At 38.3% G+C, this 14824-nt stretch overlaps 1 protein-coding gene across 2 annotated transcripts in view; it reads right to left on the bottom strand.

Annotated features, from left to right (window-relative positions):
* The window catches only part of LOC124613919 (39S ribosomal protein L41, mitochondrial), an 86899-nt gene extending 73821 nt beyond the window's left edge, over positions 1 to 13078 (bottom strand). The window contains exon 1 of one of the 2 annotated variants that reach the window (XM_047142669.1): positions 12861 to 13078. In XM_047142669.1, the coding sequence (XP_046998625.1) occupies positions 12861 to 13023 (163 nt within the window). In that variant the 5' untranslated portion in view covers positions 13024 to 13078. The remainder of the gene's footprint in view (positions 1 to 12860) is intronic. The other variant, XM_047142670.1, reaches the window with a different exon arrangement.
* Between the last annotated feature and the right edge of the window lie 1746 nt (positions 13079 to 14824).

Raw genomic sequence — 14824 nt, 5'->3', positions numbered from 1 at the left:
GTGCCTTTGCGAGGTATATAAGAAAGAATGAACAGCAAATACCACTGAACGAGTGAAATGAATACAAGGCAATGCGTGTTTACTATCCCGTACATATTATGAATGTGAAAGTTTGTGTGCAAGTGTTTGTTACTCCTTTACGCCAAAACGGCTAGGCAGATAAGGAAGAAATTTGGAATGGAAATAACTTACAACCTCAATGAAAACACAGGTTACTTTTAAAAGTGTGTAGTGCAAGATATTTATTGATTTGAAGAATATAGTGCAAAATGTGGAACGATAATTACATGTAGAAAAAGTTATTTTCTCTTTGACTTTTGAACTGTAAGGTACTTGTTAAAGTGTTTTTACCATTTAGTATGTTTTATATAACACGATTCATCGTAATGAATACATATTTATACAATCCTCAGAATGTTTAACCCATACTTTCATAGAAGCCCATTGTATTTTAACCACTGAGTGTCAGGCATATCTTATAGCTTCTGAGGCAGTTTTAGATCATGAAGATGCTTTCATTTAAAAGTTGTACAACAAGGAGATATTATGGCTTTACACTTCTTTATATTTAGAATGTGGTTGGCTTCTAGTAATGTCAGATTTGATTATGATATGTGAGCATATCTGCTGGTAACAGGCATGCACGTGAGAGCAGATGACGACACAGCCCGTACAAATATAAAATTTGCATTGCACAAAACTAGAAACTGCTTATTTCCTTTCTTCAGTGAATTAGCAGCTGGATGGATTTGGATAACCATGGAATGGAAATAGCCTACATCCTGAATTAACACATAGGCTACCGCTACCATGGGATGAGAAATGTGACTAAAAGACATTCGTGAAAGATAACTATTAAACGAAAGCATTAAGTTTAGTGTAGAGATTAGTTTTTAACTGTTTTGACAAATGAAATACATACATATATATGTCTACGGTTGCAGAAATATTCCTGTAGGATAAACTCATCACTAAATTCCATACCAATGTAATGTATGTACATTTGGCATTAACAGTTATTTACATAGAACTGTTTAACAGCATGGGGCACAGCTAGTACTTTATATCAACAGGAATTGGGATGCTTAATAAATCACACTGATAGGGCTACATTTTAAATATATTATGCTTATTAAGTTCTTTGTGTTTAGCAAAATTCCTGGTATGCAACGTAAGACATAGCAATGCCTTTTAAAAATTGTCACTTTTGTATATATATATATATATATATATATATATATATATATATATATATATATATATATATATATATATATATATAACAAAAAAAGAAAAAAATATTGGAATCTACATATGAACTTCATAGAAAATATTTCATAAATATGCACAACTACTGTGTCCTCTCGATTTTTCCCCCCTTAGTATTGATCTGTAAGAATTCTTATGTAATCTATGTAAATGGAAGTGTCTCATTACACCAGTAAATCGTATCTGTGCAGCATGTACTACATGTCAGTTAATGATTACTGCAGCCTACTCATTGAAAATCGTTTCAATAAAGACATGTTACTGTTCAATAGTAAATCGTCTCATGTGACAGTCTTTGCCATTCCACTTTTGCAACAACTTCGTTAGAAAGAAGCCTGCTGCCACATCTTTGGACTGGCGTTTATCCTCACCATGGCAACCACTAGTTTGCCTATCGACTGTACAACAACTTCAGTGGAAAGAAGCCTGCTGCCACAACTTTGGAACGGCGTCCAACTTCATCATGGCAACCAGTGGTTCCACATGGTTCACTAACAGGCCTTGGGAGGGAAACCCATGTACTGCCAAAACGAAGTTCATTATCCTACATGTTTAAATATTTTTAACGCTTCTTAATTGACAATAGCTGTTGAACAAGCTAAGTTTAGTGTGTGTTCATTTTCCTTTCTTGACAATGTTATTTTAACTAAGACATTTTATATTATTATTTGACCTATAACTCATTGGTTAGTAATGACACCATTCCATCAGAAGTAGGCAGAGCCTCTATTATATATAGTAAGATGTGAACTGGTTTCACCAGTAGTGATTTTACCACCAGAAGGAAGTTCTTACTCATTGGTAATTCATCGTTTTATAGCTTTATAACTTTATGTATTTTCTTCAATGTATGTAGCCCTCTAATTAAAGCTTTGTATACGACTTGAAGATGGAAGATGGCCACAGTAGTGGTCGAAACTGGTCACCGTAATAAATAAATTGCGATCAAGACTGTTTTTGATAGTCACACATTGATCACTGTTCACTCCCAAAATGTACAGTTAAGAAATTAACTAACTACTTTTAAAGTTAGTTAATTTCTTAACCGTGCTGTGCAAGTTGACTGAATATTAGTCAAACTGTTTCGAAGCTTTTGCGTGCTTCAGAGTACAGTGCTCTCTGATGGCATCTTCCATTAAAAGAAAACAGGTTGACTTGTCCATAGAGCAAAAGTTTGGCCTTAAAGAGACTGGATAAGTGAGAAAATTATGGTGTAGTGACTAAGGACTTAGGAGTCAGTAAAAGTATGACTGGAGACTGGAAGAAGATGACAAAAATCGAGTATTGGTGTGTTAAGCAAATTTGCACAGAAACACTGAAAGAAGGAAAAGTAAGAAGAAAATTGAGTTTAATGAGGTAAATGAAGCCCACTAAATTTGGTTTTGTCAGACAAGAGAGAAGGGCATGCCATTTAGTGGACCAATCTTGAAAGACAAGGCCTGAAAATTTTATGAAGAATTAAAACAGACTACTATCCAAAATTAGTCACATGGACTGGCCAACTTGATCACTGGAAAAAATACAATGAAGCCCAACAGCTTAGTATTTGTGGGGAAAAAAAGTAACTGGTGACACAGAGTGTGACTCAGTTTAAGGAAAATTTCAGAAATTCATCAAGGTTTAAGGTTTGACTGGAGAGGAACTGTACAACTTTTATAACACAGGGTTAAATTATAAACTGTTACAAACTACAAATCTTGCTTACAGGGAACAGTCAACCCTTAATTTTAAAAGGAGCAAGGAGAGGGTCTCAATTCTAGCATGCAGTAATGCAAGAGGAGACCAACTCAAAACATGACCTCATTGGAAAATAAAAACATCCACATGCATTTAAAGTACACTGAAATGGATAAACTTTCAGTGTGGTACTGAAACCAGTTGGATCAGTTAAGAGAGCTGTAGAGTTGGATTGGGTTGCTTTTGGGGAAGAAAGTCAGCTGTGACCTTTCAAATGAACCATCTCGGCATTTGCCTGGAGCGAATTAGGGAAATCACGGAAAACCTAAACCAGGATGGGAGGATCCGGGATTGAACCATCGTCCTCCCGAATGTGAGTCCAGTGTTCTAGCCACTGCGCCACCTTGCTCAGTGAAACCAGTCAAATGTCTGGATGAGCAATGCAATTTTCAAAGAATGGTTTCATGCAGTATTTGCCTCATGGGCATCAGCTGAGCAGGTTTTAAGATCTAAAAACTGCCGAGGAATTCTACTCTGATTTTAGACAACGCATCTTTTTATGGCAGCCCAAAGGCCAAGTTTTGGTTAGTCTCAACAGAAGATGTAAGCACAAGCTGTTGTCCTCCTTTCTTTCTGCAAATGAGAATGGTCAAGGTATTATCCAGGCATTAAGGAAAATAGAACTACTGAATATGACACGCTCCAGGAATAAGTCACAGTCACTATTGCTTGTTCATTCCTGGAGAAAATTCCTTGATCACAAGGGAATGAGTTTATTGAGCATCATGATGAAGCTGATGAAAGAAGATGAAGAGTGGTTCCAGAATGGTACTGAGCAAGACATTATGTCTGATGCAGAAATTACTGCTGCTGTCACCAATAATTAAGAAATTCATGAAAATGATGTTGAGGACTCCACCACACAAGACCTTAAATATCTCACAGCGAAAGACTAAAGGCTGTCAAAACTGTCCTTCAGTATTATGAACAACAAGGTGTGTCAGTAAGACTTTCTGTTCCTTCATCAGCTTTGTGATGAAGTATCAAAAAGCACATTGTGGTGTGGAAAACACCAGGACATTATGCATTTTTTTAAAAAAGTTACTTTTTTAAAAGTAGGCTAGTTAATTTTTATTAGAAAAAGGTTTACGCCTTCATAAGGTAATTTTCTGAAGTCTATCTTATCACGTAAAAAATTACTGTATTCATTAATTTTCATTAGTAAAGGCTATATATGCCTTTGCAAAGTAATTTTCCTCGATTTAAGGGTAAACTGAAATACTCTTAAGTTACATTTATACACAGTTCATATATTAGGTATTTTCTTATGTTTTATTCAGCCAGTTTGAGTATAGCACTCTTTGTAACTGTTTCATCTTCCAGCACAAATCAAAGTATTTTATGACGAAAAAATCATGTATTTGTTCTTTTTTTAACACCTTTCTCATTAACTTGGCATTTTCACATACTCTGCCACCCTTTGGTCTACAACAGACTGAATTTTCAGGACTCTACTACAGGGCATTTAAGTGGAACAGAATTACCTACCTTCATTTCAGCATAATTTAGGTTCAGGAGGCAAAAACTTAGTTTTTGATTGTAAAAAGAAGAATAACATTAAGTCTCATGATATTAATCTTTGTAAAATAAAGAAAAGACAAGCACTCACCAATAGCTTCCTGATGTGCAGTACATAGAAACATGCAAAAGAACAGTATTTACGCTAGCTATCGAGCTCTTGCTCTTTCTCTACTAGAAGTAAACACATTCACGCACACAGACAAACACACATGCACATGGACATGGCAAGACTGACTTTACCACTTATACTTGTTCTTTCTTTCATAACCTCAATACCTACTCCAAATCTGCTTCATCTGGTCCTTCTACATTCAACAAGCCACCTTCCTAGATGTCTATCGCCACCACTCAGATGGCTCCATAAATATGTCCTTTCATGTCCAGTGCACCAACCACCAACAGTATCTCCACTTTAGCAGTTCCGTGTCGAAAAGTCCTACTTACAGTCTCGCCACTTGTGGACACTACACTGACAGTCGAAAGCAGGAGTTGCTAAAATATACTGACAACCCTACTACAGTCTTTATTCTCAGACAGTATTCTACACAGCCTATCTGTAAAGATATCTCCAGTGCCATCTACGCCTCAGACATCATTAAACCTGTTAACCAGCCGCAGCACTCCACTGATCATGGATTATCACCCTTATTAGAAATCCAACCACATCCTTCACCAGGGGTTTTGATTACCTCTTGTTGTGCCCCGAAATCAGGCAAATTCAATACAAAATCCTACACACATCACAAAGTTCTGTTCTGTCACCCACTCAACCTACAAATATTCTATTCTAATCCTGCTGCCAACGGTTCATTCCCTTGTGGTCGAACGAGGTGCAAGATCTGTCATACACACCCATCCACAACATCTTACCGCAGCACAGTCAAAAGAGGTTTCCCACCCAATAAACGGCAGTGCCATGTGTAAAAGCAGCATCATATCAGATATGCTGCAACAACTGTTCAGTATTCTATGACAAGTAACCAACTGTCTATCCGTATGAATGGCCACCACCAAACTACAGCCATCCAGTTCCAAACACACTGCACAACACAACACAACCTTGACAATCCATCTGCCAAGCATACTGCACACAAGAACATAATGACTTCAACAGCTGCTTCACTAAATGAGCCATTTGGATACTACTTTCATGCACAAATTTCTTTGAACAATGTAGGTGGTAATTGTCCCTACAGCATATCCTGCAGGCTCTTAAGCTCCCTGGCATAAACTTCCAGTAACTTGCTTCCCACTCCCTCACCTTGCCTCTTCCCCCCCCCCCCTCTCTCTCTCCCTCCCCCCCCTTCCCTGTCTCCCTATTCATCTCCACCTTCCTCTCCTTACCTCTCTCCACTCCCTCGATCTCTTATATAATCTACCCTTTGAATTCCTTTCGTCTTTTTGTGCACCAGCCGAGTCATCTACTGAAAGACCTGCGTCACACTATCTCACTAACTTCTCCTCACTTTGTGCATCCTTCACAATCACCTCCCCACCTCCATCTTTCCAGGCAACTGCTAATGATAATCAACAGTTAATCTTATAGTGACAACAGCTGTGTGCATTTGGGTGTCTGCTTGTGTGCGTGAATGTGTTTACTTCTACTAGGGAAGTAACAAGAGCTTGAAAGCTAGTATAAATACAGTTTCCTGTTGCACATTTCCATGCATTAGACGTGTTAGCTATAGGTGAGTGGTTGCTTTTCATTTATTAGGGACTAGGCCCCGTCTCCCTCACCCAATACTGCTTGATGCTGCTACCCCCACTGTAGGAGCATATCAAGCTCCATTTTCTGAAGAGGTTGCATAAGTAACTTCTGATGGGCTAGGATCTGTTTCATCGTGCTTCCTACGATAAACAGTTTGAACACAGCACTGCAACAAAAAGCACCATATTGTGTACATTTGACTACATACTTCACAAGTCACTGTACAGTGACATCCCTAGTATTACTCACAAATACAGAGGGGGAAAAATAAATGACTTCAAGCCCCTGTATGAGCCCTAATCTCTCATAATTTCTCTTTATTGTCCATGCGCAAGATGAACACTGGAGGCTGTCAAATTGTTCTGCTGCCAGTCTCGAACGCAGCTTCTCCAAACATCTTGACATAGCTGTCCGCAAAATAAAAAAATTAGTTTTCCCCCAAGGATTCCTATCAAAACTCATGGATCATTTCCGTAAACTGGTACTGACTGACCCATCTGGTAACACAGCCCTGAATTACTCTGACATCTTCCTTTAGCCTAACCTAATTGGTGTACCAGATACTAGTGTAGTATTCCTTTATCCATGTGGTACACATTATCAGAATTCTTCCAACACATCATAACTAGCTGTTCTCCATAATGTTCCATTCCACATTATTTCACAATGTTATGCTTAGATATTTACTCAATGTGACTGAAATTGCACACCGTTAGTACTGTATTTCAGTACACATGACTTTTCCTTCTGCCCATCTGCATTAACTTAAACTGATCCACATTTGAAGCAAGCTACCATTTGTTGTACTACATAGATATTTTTTTCCAAGTTATTCTGAACCCCCCCTACAGTCATTCAGTGGCAATACAACAGTGTCAGCAGTCAAGTCTCTGACTGCTGCCCACATGGTCATACATGGAGGAAAGGGCAGCTCCGTCAAATTTCTTGGGACAGAACTCCTGAAGTGGTGAACACTTGTTATTTTACAATGTACTTAAGCTGTATCACTCAAAATGTCTTTAAACCATTCAAATATTGAAGAACCTATTCCACATGCCCAGGTCTTTTTTTAACTGTCTAAGATACAGTATCAAACACATTCATGATATCTAACAATATAGCCTCTACCTGTTGGCCCACTTCCATGGTTTGCACGATATATGTGAAAAGTTAAAGGTGCATTTATTAAGTGTGATGCTCTCTAAAGCTATGCTAATTTATGTACATAAGCTTTTATTTCTCCAAGAAACTCATCCTATTTGAATTGAAAAAATGCAAAAGGATCCTGCAGCAGACCAATGTTACAGTGGGTTATAATTTTCTCCCTTGTATGCAGCGATCTGACGCCCACGACTCTATGGAAGAATCTTCGTAGCTTGGGGGTCGGAAAGGCAAAATCGGAAACTACTTTTCATGTGTCAGCTAACGAATTAAATGAATTCTTCTCTGCACCTTTGAATACCAGCACAGCTGATAATTACCGTCCACAATAATCCCCAAACAGGATAACTAACAACGATACCTTCCATCTAAAACATGTAACAACAAATACGGCAAGAAAAGCAATAATGAGAATCTCTTCTGATGCAATAGGCAGCGACAGTATCGGTATAACCATGATTAAGAATGTTGCCGATATCTTAGTACCTGTCTTAACTGACATATTTAATTTTTCCCTCGTGAACGGAATATATCCCACTGCATGGAAAAGATGCCTAATTCGACCCATCCCTAAGATCGAAAACCCGCAACTGCCTAGTGATTACCGACCAATTAGCATACTGCCTGCTGTTTCCAAAGCACTTGAATATATTGTTCATGACCAAATCACTAAACACTTGCACGAATTCAGCCTATATGACAAATTTCAATCCGGTTTCCGTAAACATCACAGCACAAACACTGCTCTAATTAAAGTAACTGATGACCTGAAATATGCCATCGACAATTGAAAGGCAACAATATTGACGCTACTGGACTTCAGCAAAGCTTTTGACACTGTTAACTTTGACATATTGCTCAGAAAAATGCAACAGCTTAACTTCTCTGATAGTGCAATGAGATGGTTTGAAAGCTACTTAAAAGACAGACAGCAATGTGTTGTCTGCGTAAATGAAAAATCTTCCTGGAAACATGTTTCCTCGGGAGTGCCACAAGGATCAGTCTTAGGACCACTTTTGTTTTCTTTATATGTCAACGATATTTCGTCGGTTCTGTCCTCCTGTAAATATCATTTCTATGCCGACGACCTCCAGCTCTACTTTAGCGTCAGACCTGAAGATGTAAACACTGCAATCGCTCAGATGAATGATGATCTGTCTTCAGTAGTGAGATGGGCAAAAAACCTGGGGCTTAAACTAAATGCAAAAAAGACGCAAGTAATCTTAATAGCCCATCAGAAATTAATAAGTTCAGATTTCCGCGAACGGCTACCTCCTATTCTGCTCGACGGTACTCCAATACCATACCAGAAAACAGTGAAGAACTTGGGTGTAACTTTGGATGAGCATCTCAACTGGGCGGAGAATACAGTCGCAGTGTGCCGAAAGACGTCTGCTTGTCTCTATGCTCTCAAAAAGTTTCGGAACATATTTCCACAGGACTTGAAACGCCAGCTCGTGCAAGCACTCGTTCTACCGAACCTCCACTATTGTGATGTGATTCAACAAGGCATGAGTAGTGAAAACAAAAGACGGCTAGAGCTAACCATGAATGCCTGTGTGCGTTACACCTGCAACATTCGCCGATATGATCATGTTAGTGCTTCATACTCCGAGCTAGGGTGGCTGCGGCCGGACAAATTGCGTGACTACCACACTCTATGTCTACTCCACCGACTCCTCATCGCGCAAGCACCCCAGTACCTTGCTTCAGAGATTAAAAACCTGTCGTATCATCATAATCGAAACACGAGGTCACTCTTATTTGGTATCCTAACTGTGCCCACTCACAAAACAAAAACTTTTGCAAACTCCTTCTCAGTTGCCGCTGTCCGCCTCTGGAACAAACTGCCCCTTACCTTGCGCAAAATTCGATCTCCTGCTGCTTTTAAGAAGAAGTTGAAGCATTTCCTACTATCATCCTCACAAAGTTCTCCACAAAATTAATGTACAAGGACAATCCCCTCATCTGTCAAATAGCAAAGCTAGCGTCTCCTATCTTGCTCCTGAGATGCCTTCCTCTTCATCTTTCTCTATTAGCCACGCAATCTTCTTTTCCTTTATATTTCCTTAATTATGTTTCATCATGTGTCTATTCTTCTCCTCCCTTCACCATGAATCTCCCTCATACTCCCTGCTGCCGGCACTCCTATCTAAAATCGGTCTCTTCAATAATGTCTAATTATAACAGTACTTGTGACCTAAGAATATAAACTCTATATGTATGTATTTTTCCAGGTGTACCTTTCAAATTGTTTATTTCACTTTTTGTACTAGATTTAGTTTAACATGCCTACTAAAACATATGAATGTAAAATAAGTAGAATGCCTGGTTAGATGTAAGAGGGCCTGATGGCCCTAATCTTGCCAGGTTAAATAAATAAATAAATAAAAAATAAATTCTTTTTCCCTGCTTATACACCAGGAGTAATGCATACTTTTTCCCAAGCATGAGGAAGAGGTCGCTGGGTGCTCTCTCTCTAGTATCAAACTGGAATTCTTCCAGGGTATGTGTTTTATTGATATTCCAACTGGTTTGGATGCTTCCCAAGATCTGGAAAGTGTATTTCTGTTATGTTTGTCAGAGAGTTTGTGTGGTGGTTGAACAATGTACAGCTTCAAATTTTTTAAATGCAAGACTTTAAAACTTGGCATTCCTTTGGCTGTTTTTCTTTCCACACTACAGTGTTGACATGTGGCTGAACAGTAGCTTTCAATCTACTCAGTAATTTTACATGGGTCCAAAATAGTCTACGACTTGGCAAAACCTTTCACTAACATAGCACAGTGGAAAATGTCGTCAAAGTTGAGAACCTAGGGGTCACAGCATAACTCTCTTCGATTTTAACGAAATTTTTACAGAACACCCTTAAGGGACCTGCATGAACTACTTCCAAGTTTCAGCTACACCAGTAACCTGATGTGCATTGTAGAGCTGGTTCCAGTGAGCTATTTTCTTCGGAAGTCAAAACCTGCAACAAATCCTCAAGTTATGATGCAAGTTGTTTCTGACCCAGCTGATCAAGGGTGCTCCAACTTGCCACTCTCACAACTTTGTTCCTTGTAATACGCCTACAGAAATAACACAACAAAAGGTCATTTTTCTACAAAATATGCTTGAAGCTTTATAGATTAATTGCTGTACAGAACAGTACTAAACTGTGAGTTCAGTACCATGTTCCAAAACATGTTACTGCCCTGCACGGGTTTGAAACTTCTCGCACTCCTATCGGCAGTGAATTTGTGGTACAGAGCAGCAAGATAATCAATTAAATCCACATAACTTTGAAAATGTTACCTAATCCGTATGCTGTTTAACTGTGCACACACTATGAAGGCCTAGAAAACAGTAATTAATTTTCTCTACAATTAAAACACATATTTAATTGATGAAGCGATTTATGCCTAGATGAAGACGCCTGGATATTCTTAAACTCTGAAGTACCGTTCTCTCACATTTATGAGTAAATCATGTAGCAAAAAAATCTACAAAAACTTGTAAAAAAAATCTTGCAGGCTTAGCTATACATGATACTAACATATAATTTAATATGTTTCAAAGGAATGTGCCTTCATAGTCAGCAATATCTACAAACAACAATCAATACATGGAATACATTCAGAGAAAAAAAACAAGCAACAGAATTATGACAGTGTATAAAAGGGTAAAAAGACAAAAACACACTTGCACCAATAAAAATTTTGTGATCACTTGCCTGGTAGTAAGACCACCTTAACATGTGGCCAATCAACATTTATACATCACCAAAGGTAAATCATTCCAGACAATAACAACACATGCTGTGTTGACATCTGCACATTTTTCCTAGCAAAAGAGTAGCTGTACAGACAAATTTATGACCAGAATAACACCATATATTCTCTCTTTCTCTCTGCATGCACTGCACTGATTTTCCTTTGCTGAAGTACACATTTGACAGGCCACATTTCAGGAGGACGACTTTGTTACCAAGTAAGCAAGCATGACATTTTTACTAACTTTCATGTGTTTTATCTTTTTTACTTTTTATACACTAACATAACTGCAATGACTATGCTGGTGAATGTTAATAATGAACTCCATCCAATGAAGGCACTTGTAAGTTGATATTTATAATGATGAAGGCATGTTCCTTTGAAATGTATTAAATTTGGCCTAGTGTTTTAGCATCATGTGGCTGAGCCTATATCTTGAGCAAAGCTACAATGAGGCATCAAATTGTGGATAAATACAAAAATCTGTGAAAAAGACTGCTTTGAAACCAGACCTATAAATGTGCATCCTGCAGAAAATATCTTTCCACAACAGAACATTCCACAGGTGTTAATATGATCTCAATCAGATGAAGTTTAGAGCCCAGTATTCCTGACTAAATACAACTTCTGAGCTGTTGGAAAATAACCACTGAAATTTCAGAGAGCTAGTTCAAAAGAGAGAAAAGTTATACAAAGCAAATGGTGATCAGGTTAAAGATGCAATTAAGAAAATTACAATAGTTTGGCCAGGAGAGCACAAGTAAACCATATCTTGGTTGCTCAGATGACAACCAATTGATAAAAAACGCAAGATTTACAGTAATAAATAATAAAAAATATTCGCATTCTGACCTTTAATCCTCAGAGATGGGTTCATAAAAAAAAGGCTGGAAGGGAGTTGATTGGTAAGAAGGTATATTGGCACTTTCAAAACGCGGACAGGAAAGATATTTGTAGAAAACACACCGCAAAAGATAATGTAATGTGTTGAAGATGAAGAATTGTAGCACATTTTAACACACACACACACACACACACACACACACACACACACACTTCCATTTACAATACAATATTTAGTAAAAGTTACGTTGTGGACCCTCCTCCCTGTCCCTTTGCACTTTTCATTTATGTCACAACAGTCAAGATTTAAAGAGACGAGTCCAATACGACACACTAGCCAACTCTAGCCTGGTCCTTCCAGAACACGTGCATCTACGTGAAACAATAATGCCCACATACCTTCATTTCACAGAGGAGACATCAATCAGTGATTTGAATAACAAAATTAGGGTACGATTTCACTCTTTCAAGCTACAGTAGTTTCCGAATTAAATAATCCTAAAGAACGCACAGAAACAACCATCTTCACAACACCATTCCACACCGACTTCTCGGAAAGCGCGAAGACTGACAGTGTCTATTTTATTGAGTATGATGCTTTCCGCTTTAACAGAACGTAAAAATCGGTATGACAAAATTGTATAGCCACGTCTATATTTTAACGAAAATGTGTTTTTTGTAACTGCCTACGACAACACCCTACTTGCTACTCACCAAGCTTCTCCAAAATTTAAAAAATTAACAAAAACTATCGTTCACGAGCCATTTTAATATTGTCACATTTCATCGAAGAAACTTGCCGTAACAGAGTGGCAAACAAATTATGGCAGCAGCTGACTATATTTAAAATTCGTCGATAAACTTACGGTAAATGGGAATGTCAGGATCTGGTTTTTCTGTTTGCGCTTTCTTGAATAATCTTGTGCCTCTTTTATTGTGCAACAAAAACTTTCTGAAGTTTCTTTTACCATAACTAGTAGAAGACAAACTCAAAAACCTACATTGCATGGCAACACAATTCGACGCCATTTTCAAATTGACATAGCCAAACAGTAAACACCACCGAGTGAAATGGTTTGCATCCGTTACACCACTGCCAACCTAACCCGAGCTGGTGTCCTAACAAATGGCAACACCAACGAGTTAAAATTTTAACTCGTTGGGCTACACAGTGAATATCAATACTGTAAATCTACTCAGGAAAATACGAACTGTGTTCATTTTGACTTCAAAAGTTTTAAAATGTACACATCTGGGTAAAATGTTTTGCCCAGAGTTCAAAGATCTTTGATCCGTTTTCTGAGGGGAGTTTTCCAAGATAAATATTGGAAGATGGCCTGAGAATGTGAAGACACATAATAAATAGTATAGCTGAACTTGTTAGTAAAAAGTTGTGTGTTACTTATTAGTTGTTGTTGTGGTCTTCAGTCCAGAGACTGGTTTGATACAACTCCCCACGCTACTCTATGCTGTGCAAGTTTCATCACCCAGTACGTACCACTACCTACATCCTTTTGAATCTGCTTAGCGTATGTATCGCTTGATCTCCTCCTACAATTTTTAACCTCCACACTGCCCTCCAATAATAAACTGAATATCACTTGATGCCTCAGAATGTGTCCTACCAACCGCTACCATCTTCTAGTCAAGTTATGCCACAAATTTCTCATCTTCCCAATTGTATTTAGCACCTCCTCATTAGTTATATGGTCTACCCATCTAATCTTCAGCATTCTTCTGTTGCACCACATTTCGAAAGTTCCTGTTCTCTTCTTGTCTAAACTATTTATCGTCCATGTTTCACTTCCATACATGGCTACACTCCATACAAATACTTTCAGAAGGGTATTAATGACACTTAAATCTCTACTCGATGTTAACAAATTTCTCTTCTTCAGAATCGCTTTCCTTGCCATTGCCAGTCTACATTTTATATCCTCTCTACTTCGACCATCATCAGTTATTTTGCTCCCGAAATAGCAAAACTCATCGACTACTCTAAGTGTCACATTTCCTAATCTAATTCTCTCAGCATCACCCGACTTAATTCGACTATATTCCATTATCCTCGTTTTGTTTTTGTTGATGTTCATCTTATATCCTCCTTCCAAGACACTGTCCATTCCGTTCAACTGCTCTTCCAGGTCCATTTAATGTCTGTGACTGAATTACAATATCATCGGCAAACCTCAAAGTTTGTATTTCTTCTCCACGGATTTTAATTCCTACTACGAATTTTTCTTTTGTTTCCTTTACTGCTTGCTCAATATACAGATTGAATAACATCGGAGATCGGCTACAACCCCGTCTCACTCCCTTCCCAACCACTGCTTCCCTTTCGTCTCCCTGGACTCTTATAACTGCCATCTGGTTTCTGTACAAATTGTAAATAGCCTTTCGCTCCCTGTATTTTACCCCTGCCACCTTCAGAATTTGAAGGAGAGTATTCCAGTCAACATTGTCAAAAGCTTTCTCTAAGTCTACAAATGCTAGAAACGTAGGTTTGCCTTTCCTTAATATAGCTTCTAAGATAACTTGTAAGGTCAGTATTGCCTCACGTCTTCCAGTATTTCTATGGAATCCAAACTGATCTTCCCCAAGGTCGGCTTCTACTAGGTTTTCCATTCGTCTGTAAAGAATTCACGTTAGTATTTTGCAGCCGTGACTTATTAAACTGATACTTCGGTAATTTTCACATCTGTCAACACCTGCTTTCTTTGGGATCGGAATTGTATATTTTTCTTGAAGTCTGAGGGTATTTCGCCTATCTCAAACATCTTGCTCACGAGATGGTAGAGTTTTGTGAGGGCTGGCTCTCCCAAGGCTATCA

The sequence above is a fragment of the Schistocerca americana genome, chromosome 4 (genome assembly GCF_021461395.2).
Source record: "Schistocerca americana isolate TAMUIC-IGC-003095 chromosome 4, iqSchAmer2.1, whole genome shotgun sequence".
Lineage (NCBI taxonomy): Eukaryota > Metazoa > Arthropoda > Insecta > Orthoptera > Acrididae > Schistocerca > Schistocerca americana.
Note: the sequence above shows the minus strand (reverse complement) of the source record. Positions and strands in the feature narration are given on the sequence as shown.